The sequence below is a fragment of the Phaethon aethereus genome (genome assembly GCF_964289735.1).
Source record: "Phaethon aethereus genome assembly, chromosome: 1".
In the NCBI taxonomy this organism is placed as follows: domain Eukaryota; kingdom Metazoa; phylum Chordata; class Aves; order Phaethontiformes; family Phaethontidae; genus Phaethon; species Phaethon aethereus.
Genome location: NC_138575.1, coordinates 116,520,802 through 116,546,944, shown reverse-complemented (window position 1 = coordinate 116,546,944; position 26,143 = coordinate 116,520,802). Strand labels below are relative to the sequence as shown.

General features: G+C 41.4%; 1 protein-coding gene across 2 annotated transcripts in view; it reads left to right on the top strand.

Annotated features, from left to right (window-relative positions):
- The window catches only part of GRIK1 (glutamate ionotropic receptor kainate type subunit 1), a gene marked incomplete at both ends in the record, with an annotated part of 170,931 nt that overhangs the window by 123,086 nt on the left and 21,702 nt on the right, over positions 1-26,143 (top strand). Inside the window, 6 exons of one of the 2 annotated variants that reach the window (XM_081999326.1) lie at positions 10,207-10,314; positions 11,496-11,540; positions 14,554-14,667; positions 15,844-16,047; positions 16,658-16,881; positions 22,215-22,333. In XM_081999326.1, coding sequence (XP_081855452.1) covers positions 10,207-10,314; positions 11,496-11,540; positions 14,554-14,667; positions 15,844-16,047; positions 16,658-16,881; positions 22,215-22,333 — 814 coding nt within the window. The remainder of the gene's footprint in view (positions 1-10,206; positions 10,315-11,495; positions 11,541-14,553; positions 14,668-15,843; positions 16,048-16,657; positions 16,882-22,214; positions 22,334-26,143) is intronic. The other variant, XM_081999327.1, reaches the window with a different exon arrangement.

The following is a 26,143-nucleotide window of genomic DNA, read 5'->3' as shown; positions in this document are numbered from 1 at the left end:
GCTCAACCTCAAACTAAATAAGGTAGCATTGCTACTCATGCAATTTCTGGTGCATTTTAAGAGTAATTGTAATGAAACTGGAAGTTAGCAAAAGACCTTGTATCAGGGAATGCACCTGCATAATTCTACAGTGGAGACGTACTTATTTTGGTTGGTATTAGGTGGATAGTATAAGGGTCCTGAATCCTAAGCCAGAAGAAGTACTTTGACCAAGAGCACCAGACATATCTCAGCTGATCCAATTCAAAGCTTAAACAGTTATACAGTTCACATTTATCATGTACAGCTAGTTTCTCTTGCATTGAGTGAGATCTGTGAGCTAATTACTGATTGCTTTACAGACAGTGTCTTTCACGGTCAGTAAAACACTGATTTAAATATTCCAGGAATCTTATCTTCCTATTTCTGTTCTAGCCAAAAAAGATGATTGTTAAAAGTACAGGATAAAGTTTAATAAGACAATATTACATTTCCCATAAAGGCTATAGCAGGTGTTGGAAACTAAATAAATACATTTGGACCGCCCCAATTCATGTTAGGGTCTGGTTTGATCAGCAAAGATAGAAGAACTGTATAAATTTGGAATCAAATGAATAGATATGGAAAAAAAAATGTCAAGCAGGCAGAATGATAGTTTGAGCTCACATAAATAAAATTAAATTTTACTTTTGTGATACGGTACTGACAGTCTGTGAAGGCATTTTACAGACTGGTCTGAAGACAAATATTCTGTACTCTAGTCTAAATAAACAACTTTCAGACAAAGAGGTTTCCTGCAATGAGTCCTGCCGGTGCTAGAGCTTAGCAAGTACTTCAATGGCTCTGTGGTGGGTTTTTGCATTTTATTTTAGTGGTGATAAGAACTGCAGTCATCTCATTTGCTTTGCGGGTCAATGCTATAAAATGCCAGGCTGATGGTAATAGAAAGGACCTCAGAACCCACCTGGACATGAGCAGAGATTAAGGTGGAAAGCCTCTGACTTGTATCGCAGCTGATCAGCTGCTTCTCTCTTCACTCAGCAGATGGCAAATTAATTTTTTTCAGCCTGTCACTGTCCTGCTGAGAAGTCAAGGTTCAGGTCATATCTGGTCCTCAGGTACACACAAGTTAGCTTCTTCCTGAAAGCAACTGGAAAGTGGGCATCCTAGGGGAAAATACTGCCTTTAGATTTATGCTGGTCTGAATATATGTGCATTGGGGTTGGTTTCTGACTTTTGAGAGTATGTGAAAACGTAAGGTGGCTAGTTTAATGTGAGAATACTCCTTCCTCACTCTTAGGACTTCAGGTAAGTGTACCAGGTAACAGCAGTAGCAGATCCACTGCCTGTTTTTCTTAATGACCACGACTTGAAATGCTACCAGAAAGACTATAGGAGAAAAGCACTAGCAAAAATTTTTGAGGCTGCAGAACAATCAAGTACAGCAACAGAAAGAGAAATCTTCTATGCTTTAAAGATCCAAGGAGCTAATGCTGATCATAGGAAGCATTTGGAAATTTGCGGAGAAAAGCAAGCCTGACCAAAACCCCCCAGCCCTGAGGGTGGATCTGAGGTCAGAGAGGTCATCAGCTAGCTCCCGCGAAGGAGGATATTAAATAAAATACACTGTCAGGGATCAAGACTTTTCTACAATAGCTCATGTAGACTTTTTTAATGAAAAGTAAATCCTTGTCAGAAGCTTGTCTTTCTCAGTGACTTAATGTCATTGATATCTAAATGATATTTTAATCTTTTAGCCCTTGTGGAAGCATTTGCAAGGAGTACATCTTACCCATGCCTAGAAAGAAAAAGGAGGTCATTCTTTTCAGAGAGGGAATAAGGAGAGAAGGCATGAGTCCACTTTTCCTAAAAGAAAAATCTGTGTAAACATGAAACAAGTATTTATAATTAAATGATCAAATTCCCTGGTAATGTCCCCTTTAAAGCATGAGATAAGCCCCAAATAATGTTTGTCTGTTACTCAATTGTCACCTAAACCAATGTGAGCATCCTTCACTCAAATCCAGTAACAATTAAAGGAACTACTGTGTAAAGAAACATTGCAGAAGATAGAGATGCAGACTTTATCTTTAGGATCTTTATTAAATCCCCTCAAACAGAATCAAACACACCAATCTCAAAAAGAAATCTGAAGCATTTACTTCTACATTTCAGTTATGTTGTGTTTTTGACAAGGTAAGTTTCAAGCACACCTAGTTAGTAGAGACCCATAGTGAGAACAATCCATCTAGATTCTGCATTGAGTAATTGAATACAGCCATTCTTTGGTGGTGTGACATTAAAAGCTCTCGAGAATCCTCTGAGCTGAACTAATTCTTTGTGTAGGCTAATGTAATGACCACAGAAAGCAACAAGATAAGTGGACTTGGTCATACAGGCACTACCATGACTGTAAAACTTTCACGACTCTGTCTCAACTTATTTGTAATAATTCTTCTGTGAAGATGTCCCAGTTAGACTGGAAAGCCAGCCAGGCTCAAATGCCTTCAAGCTCAAGAAACATTTTCCCTAAAATTTATAAAGCGTTTTCCAGCCCTCTGCTAGCTGATTCTCTTTTCTACAAGTAATAAATAGTATGTCTCATAGAATGTCTCCAGTCTGCAACAAAGACAAGGATTAGTAAAATTAAGTCCCTGAAGAAGCCTGCTTAAATTATCACACCATTTTTCATTGTTAAAGATTTAAAATGAGACCTTAATTTAGCTTATTTGTATACAGAATCACAGAATCACAGAATCACTAGGTTGGAAAGGACCTTTAAGATCATCAAGTCCAACCATTAATCCAGAACCACCATGTCCCCTAAACCATGTCCTGAAGCGCCACATCCACACGTTTTCTGAACACTTCCAGGGATAGCGACTCCACCACCTCCCTGGGCAGCCTGTTCCAATGCCTGACCACCCTCTCAGTGAAGAAATTTTTCCTAATATCCAATCTAAACCTCCCCTGGCGCAACTTGAGGCCATTTCCTCTTGTCCTATCACTAGTTACTTGGGAGAAGAGACCAACACCCTCATCGCCACAACCCCCTTTCAGGTAGTTGAAGAGAGCGATAAGGTCTCCCCTCAGCCTCCTCTTCTCCAGACTAAACAACCCCAGTTCCCTCAGCCGCTCCTCATAAGACATGTGCTCCAGACCCCTCACCAGCTTCGTTGCCCTTCTCTGGACACGCTCCAGCACCTCAACATCCTTCTTGTAGTGAGGGGCCCAAAACTGAACACAGTATTCAAGCTGCGGCCTCACCAGTGCCGAGTACAGGGGCACAATCACTTCCCTGCTCCTGCTGGCCACACTATTCCTGATACAGGCCAGGACGCTGTTGGCCTTCTTGGCCACCTGGGCACACTGCCGGCTCATATTCAGCCGGCTGTCAACCAGCACCCCCAGGTCCCTTTCCGCCGGGCTGCTCTCCAGCCACTCCTCCCCAAGCCTGTAGCATTGCATGGGGTTGTTGTGGCCAAAGTGCAGGACCCTGCACTTGGCCTTATTAAACCTCATACAGTTGGCCTCTGCCCATCGATCCAGCCTGTCCAGATCCCTCTGCAGAGCCCTCCTACCCTCCAGCAGATCAACACTCCCACTCAGCTTGGTGTCATCTGCAAACTTACTGAGGGAGCACTCGATCCCCTCATCCAGATCATCTATAAAGATATTGAACAAGACTGGTCCCAGAACCGAGCCCTGGGGAACACCACTCGTGACCGGCCGCCAGCCGGATTTAACGCCATTCACCACAACTCTCTGGGCTCGGCCATCCAGCCAGTTCCTCACCCAGCGAAGAGTAAACCCGTCTAAGCCTCGAGCCGCCAGTTTCTCCAGGAGAATGCTGTGGGAGACGCTGTCAAAGGCTTTACTAAAGTCCAGGTAGACAACGTCCACAGCCTTTCCCTCATCCACTAGGCGGGTCACCTGGTCATAGAAGGAGATCAGGTTGGTCAAGCAGGACCTGCCTTTCATGAACCCATGCTGGCTGGGCCTGATCCTTTGGCTGTTCTGCAGATGCCCTGTGAGCACTCTCAAAACCAACTGCTCCATAATCTTCCCTGGAACAGAGGTCAGGCTGACAGGCCTGTAGTTCCCAGGATCCTCCTTCCGGCCTTTCTTGTAGACGGGTGTCACATTGGCAAGCCTCCAGTCTTCTGGGACCTCCCCTGTTAACCAGGACTGCTGATAAACGATGGAGAGTGGCTTGGCAAGCTCCTCCGCCAGCTCTCTCAGTACTCTTGGGTGGATCCCATCAGGCCCCATAGACTTGTGGGTGTCCAGGTGGCTTAGCATGTCCTTGACTGCTTCCTCCTGGATTATGAGGAGTACATTGTGCTCTCCATCCCCGTCTTCCAGCTCAGGGGGCTGAATATCCTGTGGATACCTGGAGTGGCTATTAAAGACTGAGGCGAAGAAGGCATTAAGTACCTCAAGGAATACAGGAAGAGTATTGCAAATGTTGAACATGTTCTGCAGTTTTTAAAGCATCTAGCATCGTGTGACTCTGGTCTGTGGATGACACTTTCTTCAAGAGTAAAATTAATAAAAAAAAAAAAGACACATTCTGTACAAAAGGAGAGAAACTGACCCAGCATCAAGAAATGGAATTATGCAACAAGGACATCTTTATTGTCTTAGGATGTTATTTTACCTGTGTTTTGAAATCATGATGATAATTCAGAATGTCATCGCTGGAATCTTTTCTTCCAAACTCAAGGCATTTAAGCAAATGATAACCTTGCTCTGTACAGAAAGAAGTTTCTGAATGTACTTCTTCCACACTGAACAGTCCAGCTAACCCATTTCTGTTCCAAGCTCCCCATAAATCTGTAGAAAAACTCGACTGAATGCATGCCTTTAGGATAAGATTTCAAAATGTTGAAGTTACACATAAACAGCAAGAGAAAGAAAAAAAAAAAAAGACATAAAAAATATAGAGACAGTTTTACAAAATAAATAACTAAATATGGCCCATTATCTACTGTGGGAATTTCTCAAGTGAATTGCAGTAGGGTATTTTTTGTGTGCCCACGTGCATTTGTAAGGCTTTTGAATAAAGATTACTGTCATTTAGCATTGCATTTATATGCAAGAATAGTCTTCACATAAGATGTTGTTTATCATCAATTTACAATACTTTAATATTAAACAATAATTCAGGCTTCAGTGGCAGATGCAAAGTGTCTGAATATCTTGCACAAAGTCAGGATGGAACCTGGTATTATGCAGGGTTTTGGAGCTGAACAACAATGAATAGTTCATTTTCTGCCACACTACTGTGCTAAAATAGGTTTTCTTCTTGGCTTTTCACTCAGAATTTTTATCAACCCTTTAGTCTATGTATTTTAAAAATTTGTTAAGAGTTATGACAGTTTCTCCTTATACCATTTAAAGCAGATTCCATATGTACACATATTTTGTAATTGATATAGTCACAGTTGCATCAGTTGCATTTGGTGTGCATATTTGTGTTTTGGATGTTTTCTTCTCACATTAGATCTGGATGTATGTTCAAAATGGGGGGTCTTATTTTTTGAACAATGGGAACAATAAAAGGTTAAAACTTGAGTTTGAAACTCTAAAGAGATTGCAGTCTAAAGGACAGGTTCAGAAAAACTATTTGATTTCACAGGTTATTGGAGTAAGTGGAATATTAATAGAAGAGTGGAAATATCTGCACATATGAAACATTATTAAACATAGTAGTTTAAAAAAGTTAAAATAAGATTATGCCTTTTCCTTTTTGTATTGCCAGGGCAGCTTGAACACTTTAAAAAAGACCTTGAAAAATTTAGTTTTTTCTAATCTGAAACACAACTGTCATTGTGACACTGGACTCAGAAAGAGAAAATATGCCATAGGAAGATAAACAGTTAACTAAAATATTTGGATAGACATATATTGAATTAAAAAAACACCCAAATACATAATAAGAATGCAATCGATTTGTCTGAGAAAGATTGACACTTTTGTGTTCAGTAGCACAATACAGTATCTACAAAATTGGCTATATCCCTTTGAGACTATATCATAAAGCTGAATATTTACTTCATCAATGCATTATATGCACTGTGCATTATGATTTCTTGATCTAGTTATATCTTGCTAATACAAATCTGGAAATATAAGAAGTGAGGTCTGGTAGAGACAAAAGAAACAGACTATGAAGTGTACCTGTTGTTTTACCTTAGTAAGTCTGGTAGCACTTGAACTAGTTGATTCTGTGATTGAACTGTTGATTGGCTTTGGCTGAAACTAAGGCTGCTATACTAATTGATTCAAGATGATGAAGTAGAAATTGATATAAAGACCGTATGATGGTGGTGGTGTGAGTTGATAGCAAGCTACTGGAGTATTTGCTCTTAGAAGCTGAGGCAGCTTCATTTCCCAGTTGTTATAATTTTCCATCAATATATTTATATGGAAACCAATATTGTCATTTGAATATTTAACCCCAGATTTCTGTTTGTAGTCTACCCACAACCTTAATATTTTTACTGTAGTAAAAATAGAAAGTTTCACAGTTTTAATTAGGTTGCTTTGGTTATTTTTACCATGTCAGGTACCTGACAGCCTTCAGAGATGAGGGAAGACTTATCTGTAATCTGTTCTATCTATGTTTTCAATGCTTAGCAAGAAAGGCTCTGAGCAGCTGCTCGTCTTGTATGGTTTGCTTCCCAACTACCAGTTGAAACCAACATACTGGATTAATCCCCCATTTTGCTCAATAAATAAGAGAAAGTCACCAAATGTTTACAAGTTAGGAGTAATAATTATCAGATAAAACACGGTATTGAAGAATGTGAGACCTTATTTTGAACCCCGGGCAAACACTGCATTGCCCTACTGCTGCAAACCAAACTCCCAAAAGAACAGCATTTCCTCACGGTTCTGTTGTCAGAGGCAGCCCGCAACCTTGCATAAATGAGATCTAAGACAAGCAAAGGACGTTACAAACAGAAGCCACTGAAAATAGCATTTTTTAATTAAGCTCCAAGCTTTACTCAAAATTATACAAACAAAATCGAAAATACATTCCCTCCCTGAGAGTTTCAAATTGTGCCCTTAGTTCCTTTAATATTAAAGCAAGGACAGAGTGCAAAAAAGCAATTTCTTTTGATGAATTACATGATTAGGTTCCGATTCCACTTTTATTATATCCTGTAACATTTAACGTGGAGTGTCACTAGAAACATTAAAATCGCTATAAATCTTGCATATAAAAGCTTGAAATCTCATTGCTGTGTTAAACAGTCGTGCGGTTTCTGACTATTGAGAAAGTGCTGCTTCATTTCTGTTTGTTAATTGCATTTGAGAGCTGTGCAACTGCTGCCTATTCTGTTCGCCTGAACCCGGCGCCCAGGAGGCACTCGCATCCTTGATTTAGCTGACAGGCATCTAGAAGTGGCGGTATGCCGCTATGATTTCGAAGCAATGATACGTTTCACTGTCTTTGCATGGAGTTGTGCTTTAGGACTCAAATCTTATTAAAATCTTGGAAGTTTTACCACAGACTTCAGAAGGCCTGGGACGGACCGTAGGTTCCTAGCTCATCCCCCGCCCTGGTTTCTTAAGGAAAACGTTTGTTTCTGATCAGTAAAGAAACATCACCTGTCTGTCTAGACGTGCTGAACACACAGGTGCCACAACTGTCTTGAAGAATAAAAAAATAAAGATGTTCACTGGACTCAAACCCAAGTGTTTTATTTTTATTTAAAATAAAAAAAATAAAAATCAGAAATTAAATTTAGAATTCAAATGGTATTTGAAGCATGTGCCTCATAATTAGGTCTGAAAAAACCCTTCAACATTTAAGCTTTACTCTTCTGAGAAACACTCCCTGACTCCTTTTTATAATTTAAGTCACATTTGGGTCATCATTTGATGGTCTAAGTGGGACTTAAGTTAGACAAAGACTATATGTACTTCGCTGCTACCTTGAAATTTAAGCATACACCTATGCAGCTTGTAACATCTTTTCCTTCCATTGTTTTTTAGTGTGGGGGTAGAAGTATCAATGCCTATTTTCAAAAGGGAGATAGCACTTCATCATATAAATCTTTTTTACAAGAATGGAGATGTAGGCTCCTGACACCATTTCCAGAAATAACATATTGGTTCCTTTATTCAAGATCATATCACGTTAGCAGAGAAGCTGAGCATCTGATATGCAATCAATAAATGTGAGCATTTCACAGAAGCAAATTGCCCTCCTGGGAGGAATTGATCTCTAAAGATCATATTTTAAAAAACGTTCCATTTTTATGAATAAGAGATGGAGGTTATGTCAGAGTAATAAAAAGACAGACTGGAAAAGAGATATTATATAATGAAATGCACTCATGTGTGTCCCTCCTGCTATCTTAATTATATCAGCATACAAACCCACAAGTGTTTCAGTGCTTACAGCTGAGATTTTTGTGTGTTCCCACATCATTAAGATGGAAAGTCTCATAGGAAGTTTGTTGCATTTGCGCTTTTCCATTCTTATTTTACCTAAGCAAAAAAAATCCTGCTATATTTCCACAAAATTCTAGATGCACTATCTTTGTCTGAGACACATGGTGATATCACCCCAGCATCTGAGATTAAATCCTGCAGATTCAGAGCTAGAATTTAGATTTAACAGGAAGGGGAGACACCATTCTGCAAGTTTGTTGATTTTTAATGCAGCTTTCCTTATGTCATCTGTCTACAACAAATTAAACAAAGCAAATAACAACGTGCAGTAGAAAAGCTTGTAATTTAAGAATTATATGGCTAACACACATGAAGCAACTATGACATCATTTATCATGAGTTTCTTGTATCTTTGAAGAATTTAATCTAATGCAGGAGTTCCCAAAATTAGATTATAAAAATCGTCCGCAGTTTGAAATCCATCCAATACTTTCTTTTATAGATAAGCTTCAGCTTTGGGGACAAAATGGGGGCTATATGAGAGACAGATAGATCTCATTTAAAAGGAAGTGAGATTGCTGGGAAGCTTACAAGATACAGAAAATGTAAATTGCAGAGAAAGTTAGTTCTGGACTGAAGAAACATTCCCCAGCACAGAAAATTACCATGGCTATACAATCTGATGTGCAAAGTCCACCACTTTAACTTATTCCTGACGCTATGGTTTAAAACAAGGAAAATGTGATTTCTCTTAATTATGATAGAACAGTAAAATGCTGCCTGGACCAAAACTGATCGTACGCAACTCATATGCTGTAATTCAAATGCGTATGTAATACTTGCCTGTACCTTACTACGCTACAAAGTTTTTATTAGGTCTTTGTGACTGGGTGAATTTTTTCTGAAAAATGGCTTTTAGAGCCATCATCATAGTGCCATCAACACCTGTGAGCACAGGCAGTGGCAATGCTCCTATTAGGAATGAAACACCTCTTTTGCTTACTTGGGAACTTGTGTCGTCTTCCTTGGGGATGCAAACTGAGTAGGGATTAGTGAAACAGTTCAGCAAGGTCCAGGAGATTAGGAGTCCAGTGCTGGCGGGGGACATCAACCTGTCCAAGAAATCAAGCAAGAATGGCAAAAGGCCTTCTTTCAGTTATCTCTTCCTGGAAAAATCTAGATTTCTGGGCCCTGAGTAGCAGAGGCAGTATCTATCACATGAGGCTAGGACATGCACAACTGAAGTGTTGAGAAAACTGCGGTAATTTGGTATGGTTAGCCTCCTTCGTTCGTTAAGGACCTTCTGGGGATTCCCGTTCAGCACCGACTGCCACTTGTTACCCATTCATCATGGAGAACATAAAAGGTAGGGAGGATCATTCCAGCGAGGCTGGTGGATTGAGTGTCATACTCCCAGGTTCAGACCCAAAGCTTGAACAAAGCAGATGACTCCTTTTTTAATTTCTTAGTGATCCTTATGCAATGCAAAAGTGCCCTGTCTTTTGTAAGACGTATTTTATTCTCTCTTTCTCTCCCTTCAGTATGTCTTTTTATATACAGTACTAGATATAGGTAAATCAATAAGTATGAACTGTCATAAACTTGTGCCAGATTGTAAAATACAAAACATATTGAAGAGAAACTAGATAACAAAAAAGTTGAAGAAATTGTTTTTTCTCCAAGTAACAAAGCCACATATGTTTAAAAAATTATTTGGAAGTGAATCAATGCTACGGTTAATTTAAAATACAGTATTTGTTATGGCTTCCGAGTAGTTCCTACTAATTGTTACAGGGAAGAGTTTTTGTGTTCACACAGGCACGGTGGGATGGCCTGACAGGGCGCATAACCTTCAACAAAACTGACGGCTTACGGAAGGATTTTGATTTGGACATTATTAGCCTCAAGGAGGAAGGAACAGAAAAGGTAACTAGATCTTTTGTAAAACAGTGACAAAAAGCTAATCTGACAGGGGCATAGGAACTTGACTCTACTGTGCTTGGGGTAAAACCCACTATTCTCAAGATTACTTAAGTCAAAGTTAAAACAGAGTTACTAAGATTTTTTTTTATTTTACAATGCATACCTTGCATTTCAAAGTAATGGGATAGGAATTTGGGACTGGCAATAATTATCTAAACGGAAATAATTATTTTAAGTACATATTATCTTCAGTTCTTGCCACTGTAACTTGGTGTGGTAAATTCATACAAATAGATAAAACCTAGACTTACCTTACATGTACTGCTTTTAATAAATGTGACATGCGGGAGAGAGGAAAGACAGTGCTTGAGTAATAACCTCAACACAAGTTGGGATGTTAAAAATTCTTCATGTTTTTGAGATTAGATTGGTTCTTTTTCGCTCACATCCCTAACTGCTTATCATAAATTGTGCTGAAATAGTGAGACTACAGGGGACTAAGTGAGTTGCAACATCTTTGTTTGAAAACAGAAAGTTCTGCATGATACAGTTTCAGAAACTGGTTCTGTGTTCAAACAAAAGACAAAATAAAATTCATGTTCCTTCAGGATACTCAGGGAACTATGCCTCTGAAAAAATACCCAAACATGTCAAAAGATCTTGTTTTCCTCACTTTATGACTTATAAATTGTCCTGAAGATGCAGAGGTGTAAGGCAGGAGAGCTCCTTGACTTGCAGAGACCACAGGATGGAGCCCAAAGCCACGGATGCTTTTGGCCATGTTTCAGGCTAGCTCGACTGCGCTGCTGCCGGCATCCCAACCTCGCCATTGCCAGCCGGGGCCCGCGCTGGAGACCGAGGGGGAGTTGGGGGGCCCTGGAGGGAGGCAGGATGGCCTTGCCCCAGCCCACAGCCAGAAAACATGGGCTCCCAGTGGGCACTGCAGGGCTCCCTCCACCGCTGCCTAGGAGGTGGCTGCTGTTGGTATCCAAAAATCCCTGACACAGGTCATGTCAGAGGGAGACAGCGTTGTGCCTTGATCTGTGCACACTGGCTTGACTCCGAATTATAATTGCTGATGGGTTAATTGAGACTTTAAATGTAATTGCTCCCACACAGCTCTCCTGAATGGTTCTCTTTTCATTTTTTAATGAAGCACTCTGTTTATTTTTCTCTGTACCAAGGCTGCTGGCGAGGTTTCTAATCATTTATATAAAGTGTGGAAGAAGGTTTGTACACAGATGGGTGATGCAAAAAACCTTTGGGGTGGGTCTTCAGACTCACCCTTTGGGTTTTGATAGTGACTTGCATATTGCAGTTTAGAGACAACAGTCTATCTAAGAGTATGAATTTTTCTGGTAGCATTAAGTTTCGTCCCACATCAAGACACTGTAATTCCAAATAGTGAAAATATCTTGGCAGGATTCAGCTTTTTCACCAAAGTCTTTTATTTAATTGTTTATTTATTTATTTATTTATTTGGAGCTGTGCTTTTCCCTTCTTTGAGTAGATGCTCCTGGCTGCAGCAAAAGCAGTCCTTTTTTCAGCTGTTATCCTTCCTGATTCACCTAAGATTCACCATGAGTGGTAAATTTGCACCATTTCAAATGGGTTTTAGCATCAACAGCAAGGACTGTTTTAACGTGCAGGGTTGGGGGTTTTGTTTGCCTCCCACAAAATGCGTACTGTGCAGGCAATATTCGAGCACTGTTGACTGAAAATTTTGCCAAGTGTGTTATTAGCTCCTTACAGAAAATAATATAAATGATTAAGTGGATGCTGTCATTCACTAACACATGGAAATTGGAACTAAGCTTGTTTATAAAAGTTCTAAATTAACCCAGGAATCTCAGCCCTCTTAATGTGAGGTGCCTCTGCCTGGTGGATAAGGCACAAAAGTAGGAATCAGAGACCAGCTCCATGCACTGCTCCCCACTGGAGGTACAACCCACGGCTGCCATTCTGTAAGGAGCAGATAACAACTGCATTTACCATGTTTGAAGTGTTCTAGATTCACAAGATTAAAATTTCGTATAAAACTTACAATTAACTTTTGTATTTCACACAGATCTTATTATTTCCCACCCCTCCCACATACACAGTTAAAAAAGGTTTTGCTGCTGTTTTGAGAGGGTTTTTAATGCTACAGACTAGACCAGTGCAAAACATCCTATACCACTCTTTTCTTGTTTGTACTTAATAACCTTGTTTTAATCTTCAGTGAATCAGGCCAAGGCACAAAGGTCCCCATTTCCCTCATTACTGGTGAATAGATCATCCTACCTGACATGCAGAACGCTATTGAACCAAACTCTATTTTGACTCTAGGCATTGCATGTAACACTGAATTGATTTAAACCGAATTACAATTGGTTCAGAGCACAGGCTTGCTGAGAAGGGCATATGACACCTCTCAAACTTGTCACTAAACTGCAATAAATCCCCCAGATTCACCATAGTGATGTACTACCTTGGCCTCATTCTTCCAGTGCCCCTCCGACCTCCTCCATCGCTCTAATCAAGGTTGACCTGCGATGTCATTCTTTTATCCAGACGCAGAGTGGTCTCCTGGTGTATTTTGTATGCACTGTGACTGTGTTGCTCCATGTTCTTCATGGTTGTTCTCCTCTTCCCTGATGCCAGCCGATAAAAGTATATCAAGTCAGTAACAACGAGCAGAACGGCTTTTTGATTAACTCAGCCACCTTGGTGCAAATTCAAGGACACTGGTTATTTACTATATTCCTGGCACAGGCTATCATAATATCCAACATTTTATTTTGTGTGTACTTTCCAGATCAGTTCCCCAACCTGATCTAGTTTTGGAAACAAAGGGAATGTCTGATAAACACTTGAAAAAATAATTTTTAAAAATGGCATGACTATCCCCACTAAGCATATTTTGGAAAAATTGTTTGTGAAAGGCGAAAGCAACAGCACCCAGGGACACAAACCCAAAGTTTGTTTGAAATTGTACAGTTATTACACCAAATCCACACTCAGCAGCACGAACTAATTTGCTGGGTCTCGTACAAAGGCAATGCCACCTCTGGCTCAGTTAACAACCAAAGAAAAAGAGTCCAGCCTGGGTCTGAAATGACGGAGCATCTGACGGCAGACAGAGATCTTCAGTACACAGGACAAGGCAGCGGGGCTTGTCTCAGACTTTTTTGGCAACTTCGCTGGCGATCCCAGCAGGGAGGATCTGAAAGCTGGTCCCTCCTGGGCAGAGCTGAAACATGTCGGCAGAGCAGCCTGGCGATGCGAACGGCTCTGTGGGTGGCCGATGCCAGTCCCCCGAGCCACCCGGCTGGTCCTCTCCACAAATGTCCGGTGCAAACCAAACTGCCTGAGCCAGCTCCTTGCCTGGAGCCTTCTTACATCAGCCCTCAGCCATGCTGTGTATGTAAATCCAAAGGCAAAAGAATCCTCAGAATGCTTTCAGACTGCATTTTTGTTTAGTAAATATTTACCTAAATAAATCAACATGGTTATAATTTCTGCCCTCACAAAGCATAGATCCAAATCCACTGAAATAATGAAGGTCTTTTCCCTTGAGGCTTTGGACTGGGCATTAAATACTGCAATTCTTCACTCTCTCTGGGACTAGAAAGGAATTTGCCTTTGGCCACTTACATTTACTGAGCAAATACTGGTCAGTGGGTGAAATGGTATCACCTTGCTTGCTCTGTCGTATACAGTAGTCAAGAAATGACAGAATAATCTTTGCTAAACCTGCTGAAGGCACAGTGGAAGCAAAAGGCCAGTGCATCCATCAATCTGCTTCAACATATTTATTCAAGCTTTTAATCTGTTGTATTGGAAGAGAGAGGTCTTGCCATATGTTTCAACTCTACCATTTACAGAAATAAAAAAAAAAATTAAAAAATCACAAAAATAGACATTTGACATTTTTTTAGCAGGAAACAAAGTCAACAAGTTCCACTTTTGTAGCAAATTGGCTCATGCACCGCTGTATTGACATGCCTTATACTCTTACAGCTTATTCGTTTCCACCTGCTTTTGAAAGGGCGGTATGTTCCCTGTGTTTTCTAAATCAGCCATTTGATGTTGCTGCCTTACTCAGACCTACAGCCGTTTCCCTCCTCTAGCATTTCGTACTGCTGGTGTCTCTTCCTGTGGTGACTAGAGCCAGTGCACCCTTCCTAGGCGGTGAGCGTTTAGGGAAATGTTTTGGTTCACCGCAGCCAGGCAGGCGCTCACCCTCTCTCTTCTGCACAGATTGGGGTTTGGAACTCATACAGTGGCCTTAACATGACGGACAGCAACAAGGACCGATCGACCAACATCACAGATTCCTTGGCTAACCGGACGCTTATCGTCACCACCATTTTGGTAAGCCTTGCTGGGTGGAGGCAACGCCACCCGCCGCGCCGTAGCATGCAGGCATTGCTGACAGTGGGTTGTGGGGCTCTCCACAGCTGCCTTTGCCACCTCCGCTCCATACTCCATGGCTGTTTTCTGCCACACTAAACAATGTCTTGTTAAACTAGCCTGTTTTCAAGCAATTTTTTTTTAATTTAGACTCATAATTGACATATACATTCACCTATCCAAAGATTGATTCAAAAATACTCCACTGCCAGTGAAAGACTCTCAGGAACCTCTGCCTCCAAAATTGTTTAGCTGACTTCAATATTTTAGAGACGAACCCTGGATAACTTTTTTCCCAGAAGAATTAACACACACAAATAGTCGGCTTTGTACCCAGTGCTGATACATCCTTCCTTTTTACTGAAAGTGAGAAAAGGAATGAAAGACAGTAGCAAACAGTGGATAGACAGATTGAAGTATGTCCTTACTATGGTAAATGGAAAATAGGCAACTGGATATTCATGAGTTGTTTGCTTTTTCCCTGGCCAGCAATGCCACTTTTTTCAATTATTCTGCCTAATTATTCAGAAGGAGGGAAAGAGCTCAAAGGCTCTCTCTACACTCCTCTTCTATTGCCAGAGGTCTTTTGCCACATTAAATTGCAGAAACCTGCTTGCCCTGATCTTCTATCCAAAATCCTTTAAAAAGAAAAGCAACAAGGTACTTCACAATCTACCTATGCTGTTCTCCATTTGCTCAACTCACAGCTATTTTACACATTTGAAGATTTTTTTTTCAATAAAGATTTATTTCTCACAGAATATCCAGGTTTAGGTTCTCCTTTTTCTGTTATTTCGGCTTCTCTCTCCTTCAACATCCCTTCCTGTCCCTTGGGGTGAGACAACGTAGAGTACAGATCTTGGATCTGATTTTGGAGATGCTAAGTCCTACTTTAATTAAAGCTCCTGGGAGCTATGAATGGTCTGTTCCACTGAAAATTTGGGCCCTTATGCTTATCACTAATTGATTCAGTCAATTTGTTAACACACCTAAAACAGCTTTTAATGGACATGGTAAATTACCGGTTTCCATCTAATGGCAATCCATTTACAAAATTTTCACATAATTTAGAGGATCTAATATAATCTGAAACAAACCTCATTTCTGTTGCTTCATGTCTACTATCTTTTTCTACAGGAAGATCCCTATGTTATGTACAAGAAGTCTGACAAGCCCTTGTATGGAAATGACAGATTTGAGGGTTATTGCCTGGACTTACTAAAGGAGCTGTCAAATATTTTAGGCTTCATCTATGAGGTCAAACTAGTTTCTGATGGTAAATATGGAGCCCAGAATGACAAAGGAGAGTGGAATGGGATGGTCAAAGAACTCATAGATCATGTAAGATTGAATCCTTCTCTATTTATTCTCCTTTCACCTGTGGTATTTTAGATGAAGCCAGCCCAAATGAAATGTTTGCTTTAGTTTTTATTTTTTAATTTTCACTGGTCTGTCTTTATTGCCATTTGTCAGAGTAAGGAGTCATGTCAGTATGTCTGAACCAACAGTTTGCAGCTGTTGGGGGGAACCTCCATCTGCAGTGGGGCAACAGGTCCTGACCACCCCTTGGCTACAAACTCCAATGACAAAGGCTGAGCTTCCAGCTCACCTCTGCCTTGTAGCAACCTCTGAGCTGTGGACGTAGTCCCTGCCCAGATGCTCTGGCAGTCCTCGCTCGCAGTCTGCCCAGTCATGCAGGAGCAAGCCCTGCATCCTTGGTCGTACCTCTCCTACTCCCATGAAAGTCACAAACATCCCTCTGCCTGCAAAAAGAGGAGACAGACCATCATATACCACATAACACCCTAGCAATGTTAAATTCAGTCATGCACTTCAGATTTATAGTCAAATTTGGTTTAGTTTTTAAGACTTGGGGGTAAAAAATGGAAGGAACAGTAGTGTGTTTGCTGAACAGGAAAAAGAATGAGTGTTTTCCCATTTGTATTTTCAGAAAGCTGATCTGGCAGTTGCTCCTCTCACTATTACCTATGTAAGAGAGAAAGTAATTGATTTTTCCAAGCCCTTCATGACGCTGGGAATCAGTATCTTGTACCGGAAGCCCAATGGGACAAACCCTGGTGTTTTCTCCTTTTTAAACCCTCTTTCTCCTGATATTTGGATGTATGTTCTCCTAGCCTGCCTTGGAGTCAGTTGTGTCCTCTTTGTCATCGCAAGGTAAGTCGAAGACGTAGGTTTAGATGCATCCGCATTAATTACCTCTGCTCCCATAGGTGTTGCATGGGATCTGTGAAGCAGATATAGTATAATACTATCCTAAGGGTTTTATCCAGTCCTAAAACATTACATTCTAGAAGGTCTTTTGGTATTTTCATATCAACACTGCTCTCACTTTTTCATATTGCAATGTGATGAGATTTTACTTTCCTTAAGGGCTGAAAGGAGAGAAATATCTGATAAAACGTGTCAGCCATTCTTTGTCAGTACACAACACCTCAGCGGACTACATCTTGAAAAGCAGTTTACTTGAATGTAAGCATTTCTCTGTTCCACTAACAGTGCATACAGTTAAAAGGTAAGAAAGAGGACGTGAACCTATTTTTGCTGAAGGACATTAATTAGCTCCACTCATTTCCCCTTGAAAATTCACGATGATGTGCCTGGGAACCCGAGAGGACAATTTGCAAGGTGATGTATACCCAAGGCTCTCTCCCAGCGCTGTCCTGAGGTGCACCCTGCCTGCCAGTGGCAGGCTCCTGGTGAAGTCCCTATTCAAACCCAGCAGCAAATAAGCACGTTCACACTGCTTTTCCAAATGGGGCCAAAGCTCATAATGCTCTCAAAGGCAGGTGTGCCACAAAGTTTCTGGACCAGTGGACCACAGTCACATCTCCAGGGGGCCAGCAGAGCACTCTATACCACCGTTATCTCTGAACTTTACCTTAAAACCTCTGTAGGGCTGACATGGTTTCACAAACCGGATACAAGCTATTTATGGTGGCCTCAGAGACTGTGGATAAGAGTTTGGGAGTCAGTTGCTCTAGGGCTTTGAACAAGAGCAAACCAAGCATGAAAGAAAATGAACTTAGAATCTTGTCAGAGGAAATTGGTCATTTGAGGCATACTTTTTCATATACTCCTCAATAAACCTGGACTCCAAACTGGCATAGTTACTGTCCTTTCTTCAAATAGTGGCCTTTGAATTTCATTTTCAACTCTGTTTATTTGATCTCATCCTATCCTTAATTCTTCCTTTCCGTAATTTAAAATATAAATATTTTTACCAGTGCTTCACAGAGATTCATTTTTTGGTTGTTTTTACTGAGGATATCTAATTAAGCCTTTCCCCACTTCTATTATGGATTGTTTTGCATATACAGCAACAACATATTCCACGTTTTAAAAGTACATGGGAAAACAGACTGAGAAAACATTTATACTGTCAAATATAAGACGTGAAGTGATATATCATTTGAATTCCACACTTTTACATCACAGCAAAGGTAACATAGAAATGCTGTAGGTTTTATTGCAAACGATGGCATTCAACTTTAAGAAGTCAGCAATAATATATATTCCAATGTGTATATATTAGAATACATACACATACCTCACTCAAATGTCATAAAAAAATTGTAATCTGAATCACTAATTCTGATAATATAACATATTCTGCAGGAATTCCACTTCAGTATGAGCCAGGTCAAATGAAGTTCCTGCTGCTTTTCCTTCAATTCACTGTTTTCTTTTAATCAAAAGACACAGCCCTGCAAAATCTTTATTCATACAAGCAGTTCTGATGAGAGTGACTGGCCTTGGACATACATCTTTCTGTGGTCCACTGAACAACCCATGCTCCAGCTGGACAACCTATATGAATGCTTTGCTTGTTTGCACGTTTCAATGCTGGTAGCAAAGTACAGAAATTTGTGGGATTTGCTTTTTCCTTTAAATTGCTGAGAATGTGAACAAGTTGGAGGAAATTAGAGGAGGAGAGGTCATGGGTTAACTTATTAGTGCTGGCCCTAGGTAAAAGAAAGAGTTCATCCATCCCTGGCAGCTATGGAACTGTATACAATTAGTCATGACTTCCCACAAGCTCTTGCAGTGGCTCACTGTACCATAAATAATAACTCTTACTGTACGCAAAGCATGATCTCATTCATGACTAATATTAAATCTGCTCTACTGTGACAGATTGACTTTTCTGCAGTTGTGTGCCAAGACTAAAAACATCCCACAGTCCTCTCCACCTCAGAACAGGCGGAAGGGAAAACAAAGCCCGAGTTATCCTCGGCGCTTCTATTTTTTAAAATAACAGCATCAAGTTTGCAGGAATAAATAAGCATCAGGGTCCTCTGTCTGCTTGCAGAGCTGCCTACACCCAGACACCTGGCCAGGAGCAAGCCACAGGGAAACACACAGTGCTCACAGATCATCAGCTGTGAAACCTGTTTCCTTTTCTCTCTTGGCTGTTAAATATTGCTCCAAATCACCAATGCCTTTGGGTAAATCCATAGGTTGACCCTGTGTAGTTGTGTTATGTTTTGTTTCTTAAATCTTTCTAAAAAACAGTAGTTCCAGGAACAGCGTAACTAATGAACCCTGATTTCCCTACAGATTTGTGTCTCATGGTGGATTGTGATCACCAGCTGAAGTTTGTTTGTCTGTGTGTTTGCTTTCCCTGCAGCTGAAGGATTTATAGGCGATCTTTCCCATGCGGATTAACTGACGTGTAATGAGTTGTGAACTCATCCTGCAGCTTCTCTCCTAGTGGGGTTACTACTGCAAAGTTTCACAACACTTGCAGGAGCAAAACAATCTCTAAGGGCTCTACCTATTTGTCAAATGTGGCTAAAATGATCTAAAAGGCTTACACGTCATTGAAGATATAGACCCACACGCATTCATAACACACAACATAAAACCCAACTTGTAACAACGTAAATATATCAAGTTTGCGCATCATTCTCATAACCCACCTATCTGAGGAAAAGAGGAAAAGAACCCACTAGTTCAGCAAAAATTTCTGAATGTTTACATTTTTTCTGACATAAATGCTTTTTTGGAACTGATGCCTAAAACCGGTGCCTAATTACATCGTGGCTATATAGGCTGAAGTACATAAAACTGTGTTCACATGTCATCTTAATTTACTTTAGACTTTATAAATTTGAATTTACTACAAGAAGCTAAGCCATACTTACGGGCTATATCTAGTTCTGTTCACGTCTCCAAATATGTCAAGATTTTTGTAAGATTTGCCACGTATTTCAGCAAATATAGGTTAGATCGGTTTTAAGAACCTCAGGAAGCATCCACTTTTTAACACTGCCATGGTAAATTAAATGGTTAACAGTATTTTGACATCAGTTCACGGAAAACAAATACTTGGGAATAATTTTCATAGACTGGGATAATCTTCCTGTTATTTCTTCAGACTTTTCAGCAGCTGAATAATCTCATTTGCCTTTGAGCCTTATGTAGCCCTGTCATTGTTATATTAATTTTTAAACTGAAACACTGAAGTATTTATCACTGCGAAGGGTTACACACTGACAAAGTTCTGTTCCTAAGTACGCTAGTAGTGAACGAACAAGGTGTTTTCTGCCAAAATTTCCCTTTACTGCTAATGCCTTATCAGCTCTGCTGTTGATGTCAATGGCAGAGCTGAGGTAACTACCAGTGGTGAATAAAGTCACACAGAACCTATATAAAAATGGACTTAGGTGACCTTGAGCATCTCACTTCTATCAGAAACCTCAGCTGATAGTTACTGCTGAAGGTCTGAAGGGGGAGAAATCCAGGGGAAAATGTCCAGGAAAACAGAAGGCCTGAGCAGTGAAATAGGGCAGAATTGTAAGCTAGCTGCTTGTTAGAGCTCAGCACAGCAATAGAAACACAAGAAGAAAATCAGCTTTTGTTTCAAGGTGAAAAAGAAATAGATACCCTAGTACCCCTAGTGGCCATGGTGGTGGTGGGTTGGCGGTTGGACTTGACGATCTTAAAGGTCTTTTCCAACCTTGGTGATTCTGTCACTCTGTGATACCACATTAAAATATATACTCAGTGCTATAAAAACCCTTCTAGTCTGGCAGAAAGAGTTTTGCTGCCAGAATTTCCTTGCCACTTTCTAGCACCTGCCTTTTTCACCTCTTTGGTGATGGAGATGTCTGCGTCCAACCTATTGAACGTGGTTGTTGTCTGAAATGATGCAAGATCTCAACTTTGGGCTTCCCGGCCAGGTCAGAGTTACTTGTACATTTTCTTAGTGTCCTGTATCAACAGTGTAGTACCCTGTGGGTGAACACTCAGCACGGGACCTCTTCACCTTTATGGTAGTTTGCAGCTCAGGCAAGCTACAGGTCCTAACTCCAGGTCTCTCACCAAGAATGTGTTTCCCCACGTGTGCGCAGACTGAGTTGGGAACAATTTTGTTGCTACACAACAGTTGTTTGCATTATTCTAGCACAAATTTGAAACACGTAACTTGGTGATCGCTTTTCTTTTAACTGGTATGTGCAGAACTGTTGTATCTTGAACCTGAAAACTGCGTCTTTTGTTAGGATTTTTAATACTATCATACTAGTAACGATAATATCGTGCAGCTGAAGGCATCCTAAGCTACATACTGTTTCAATTAGTGGGTTCATTGCTATCAGAGTTCGTCACTGCAGCTAAGCACGGCACTCTGCTTGCAACCGTGCATAAATTCAATGCTTAATTATATTGTTGAAACAGTAATTAAAAATGTATCGGCATGGCATTGTCAATTAAAGCTCCGTTCATAAACTTCATGAGAAAGTAGGCAGCAAGCCACGCAGCAGCGGGGAGCGACAGCAGGCAAGGTGCTGTGGGGAGAGCCAGCCCTTCCAGCAGCTCTGCCGCGCGTCGCGCAGCGCAGGAGGGGCACGGCTTGCGGTCGCAGGACGGCGCGCGGGGACTGGCGCGGAGTTCTTCCGCTAAAGGCGATCCCCCGTGTAACTCGCCTCCCGCAGTGCCGGCAGCGTGGCCCTTTCAGGCGCTGCAAATGCTCCCGAGCGCCTTCCAACCATCGGCCGCCTCTTTTTTTGCGGCTGCCGCGGCAGCCTCGCGCAGGGAGAGCGCATTCGGCTTCGGGCATCTGGGCTGCAGCCGGCTAACGACGGCTGCCTTTAGAGGGCTGCTGCTCCTTCACCGTTTTCCAAACGTTTCACCAAGGAGCAGCTAAGTGGCTTCCAGTTGTCCCCTTGCCCCTGCCAACGTCTGTCTGTCTGTCTGCCGGCGGTGTGGGCGGGGGAGCTGTGGGGCGTTGCAGTGGCCTCTCCCGTGAGGGCTCTGACCCCAGAGCGGGAGGAGAAGGGCAGGAGGCCTGTGCTAGACCCGGGACTCCGGGTCCCCAGCTCGCCGCAGGCAGCTGCGAGACGTCCCGCGGACGGCCGCCCAGCTGAGGTGTTCTTTTTCCCGTTTCCTTCGTTAACCACCTCACTTTGTGCGTTGTTCAGCAGGTTCACCGCCGCTGTGTGTGCTCTATCTGATGTTTTACGGATTGTCTCTGTTAACTGCCGCAGGTTCACACCATACGAGTGGTATAACCCCCACCCGTGCAACCCAGACTCAGATGTGGTGGAAAACAATTTTACTTTACTAAATAGTTTCTGGTTTGGAGTTGGAGCTCTCATGCAGCAAGGTACACCGGTTACACTTCGTTATCGCACACGTCCCACAGTCTGCTCAAGGGCTTCTGTGCTGGTAAACTCCACCCTCTGTTAAATACGGCGTATACTGTAAAACCTGATCTCAGAAAGTTAAGCGATAGAAGAAAGGAAGAAAACGATGTGTCACTGCAAAGCGGGAGCAGGCAGCGGAGGGGAACCTGAGGAAGCCAGACTAGGGCTGCGGCAGGAGGAAGGAGGGGAAGCGTCTGAGAGGAAGGGAAGCGGACAGGGGTGCCCGGGAGTTTCTGGAGCTGAAATGTAAAATAATCGCAAAAGCGCTTCATGCTGAAGTTGACTTTATGGGTGTAAGAGGTTTGGCAACGGGAAAATGTTGGGCTCCAGCCCAGGAGAAACAGTAACAGCCTTAGCTACCCTAGAAAAACTGTTTTAACTGCCAAACAAAAAAAGACGCTCTTTCTTCAGAAGGGTTGTTAAGTTTGTTGGCACTTATCAAACACTTTGCTTAAAACCAAAACCAAACCTTTTTTTTGTGGCTTTTCTGCAGGTATGAGTCCCATTCTTCTTCCAACCCTAGAAGCATTAACTTAACCTAGCCACAAGTCCCTGTTGCTGGTGATTTTGGAAACAGCTGACATTTTACTCAGTTGACAAGGAAGGGCAATGAAGCTTACTCCATATGGGAAGTCAAACAGACATGTGTACTAAACACATTTGTTTATGGCGTATTCTAAGGTTTCCAATTAAATCACTATTCACCAAAACTGGGGTCCACTGAAAAGAATGAAAATATTTCCTGACAAACATTTCAAGTTGCATCAAAGCTGAAAAAAAACCCCCACCCCACGACAACCACCAAAATGGCAATCCAGAGGAAAGCCCAGCAGTACCTTGGTATTAATTTCGTAAACATTTAAGTAAGGAATATAAAACCATCTCTGCATTCATCCAGGTACAATTTATTCTTCCCTCTTTAACAGACATGAGTAGCAGTAAAAAAAAACAAAACAAACATGAGGAAGGTTTTTTCCTAGATATGGTAAAGAAGAAAGTTTGCACTGTACCTAAGATGCACTTGCTTTTCTTGGTGCACTAATGTACTGACAGGATATAGGGCTTCCTTATAGAAATGACTTTGAAGGAGGTTGGATGAAGGAAGAGCCGTTCTGTTTTGCTTTTTTTTGTGTTGTTTTCCTTCCAATTTGTCAGTAAAACACAGGCTGAGGTTTTACAGTATCAGGCAGGTGTGTGTATATAACTGTGATTGCCCTGTGTGTGAAAGTGCCCCAGGACTTTGTGTTTCGATGTACCGCCTTTTTTGGAGTTTACCATCATCCACAGCAAACTGTGGGATGCAGTGTCTGCTCGTTACCACTACCTTGGGTACATGACAGTCAGCCCCAACCAGACTCTGCTTGTCTTTCAAGAAGATTAAAAATGAAACAAAAGAAAAAAAGAAAGAAAGAAAAAAAGAAAGGAAAAACATTTGTAAGGCAACGCAAATGTTTCCATGTACAAACGTGTGGTGCGTGTGATTGTAAGTGCATCATCATTAATGTGAAGAGTTTGAACATGATGTGAATGGTTGTGAAACTCTGCGTCTACCGTTACGCTCTTTCTTGTTGGCAGCAGCTGCTTGTTATGCTTGATTGGAAGGCACTTGTTATTAAATTTTAAAATGTGATGATCAGACTTTCTCTTTTCTACAGAGCGTGAGCAAAGTCTGGATCAGGATTGGCTGTCATGTCTGCCATAAAAAGGCACTAGAGAGACTTCAGCAAGTATTGTGTCTGACCCTGAGTCTTGCTAGCAACGTTTTTATTTAGATGTTACTTCCCCTGTTTTTCCCCTGAAAGTCTCAGATGTGTTATGCATACTCGGAAAGCATCCAAGCAGGGCACATTTCATCCAATTCATGCAGAGAAACTATCACTTTCAGAACGGACATCTATCCGTCAGAGCCCCAGTTCAGCCAGGCAGTGGGTCATACGGGGAGCGTCTGGTTAAGGAGAGCGCGTAGGGCAAAGCCGGTGAGCATCGAGCGTAAATTAATGCTTTTTGCTGGAATCAAGGCCCTCAAAAAGGTGATCATTGAAATAATCACAGGAGTGATCAAAAGAGATGCCGGGCCCGCTTGGTTCAGCTGGGAGCAGAGTGCGCTCAGCACCTGACAAAAGCAAAACCGTAGTTTGCTGCATAATTCATAGACTGTGGCATCTTGAGCTTAATTGAACTGAATGTATTCTGCTGCTTTTTCACAAACAACTTTTTGCTAGAGGAAATCACGGGAGGTTTGGCACCTCACCCCACAAATTCGGCACACGGGGCGTCTCTGCCTACTCGCTTGTGCTGCTGTAAGACTGCGCTGGCAGATTTCATGGTTGCTTGTTAAGGTATCTGCAAGGCAGCTGGCTATTATCCATTACTGGGATGTATGTGTCAGAGCTAGGTATTGCATCAGGGTCCAAGCGTAGAAAATATGTTTGTATAGCTGTCTAAGCTTAAAAAAAAAGTAACTTCGGGATGACCCGAATCAGCACTCCTAGAAGACAGCTTTTGCAGGTCAACCCCAGCTTAGAAATAAACACTCACGTTTCCTGCGAGCAACAATACAAAAAAAGAATAAGATTTCATCATATTAAAGAAAAAAAATCTAATCTGAAAAGCAAGAAAGTGCAACAGACCACAGACATAGACCCAGGTAGAGCCACAGCTCTTGGAACGGTTACATTTGGACTTGAAAGTTTTAAGCGAGAGTTTGTGCTTTCAGACTGCTGGCTTAATTTGAAATCCATGCAGCACCAGGGCTGCACAGGCAGAGCATCTGCTCCCACAGTTTGGCAATTCTGCCAACCTACTCAAACCCTTGGGCTATGCTTAGCTTTGACCTTTAAGAGACATGTCTATGTGTTTACAAAGCTAAGTTAAATCTGTTTGCTGGTTATTTGGAAAGTTTTTACCCTTTTGGTCTTTGCCCCAAAAGTCACATTCAGAGTCTTTGCAAAGTCTGAAAATATTCTTTGTAACGTGTTTACGTTTCTTACAGAAATCATTAAATAGCTGGGGAGAGATAATATGTCAACAGGTTTTCCTAGTAATAGAAACATGTTTGTCACATCAAAAGCTTTACATGCTGAGATGTCCATTCACAGGCACTTAAGTATTTTCTTAAGTCCGTCCTTCATCAACAAAATAATTATGCAAAGGCTTAACTTTGAAATCAAAAGTATTCAAGTAGCTGCCTAAGTGCTTTTCTGAACCAGATCCTTGAATCCCACATAATGAGCAATGTTCAGTGGGGACACCTCTAGAAAAAAAACCCCAGCATAAAACTTGCATCGAAATGCTTAGAAGTGCGAGTACTTGTGTTGCTTATATTCAGTTTGCCGGAGCTATTTAGAAACTATTTCAGTGCACTTAAGTGCACACCCACCCATGCTGTTCCATGGGGTTTTATGACAATGGCAGATCACTTGGATATTTGTCCGTGTGACATGCAGGCAGATCTGCTAAAACATTTTCAGCAATAATGAGTGGTATATACACTGTCCAAAACTCTGCATTGCCCTGTAGAGCCAAAGGATACGTCCATTCACCCTCTGAATTTTCAAACGTAAATCACATTTGTAATAAAACATGTTCTGGATTTTGAGCTCAGGTTCACACAGGCTGATGAATTCACTGTCACCGTATTGATCACCCTGTTCCTACTTAGCTATGTGGATAGGAGGCACAGGGCAGGTTTCTCTTGTGAGGTATTTCTGACAGGTAGCTTGTAAACAGAATAGTGTTCTGTTTAAAAAATTGATTACTGTACACTGGCA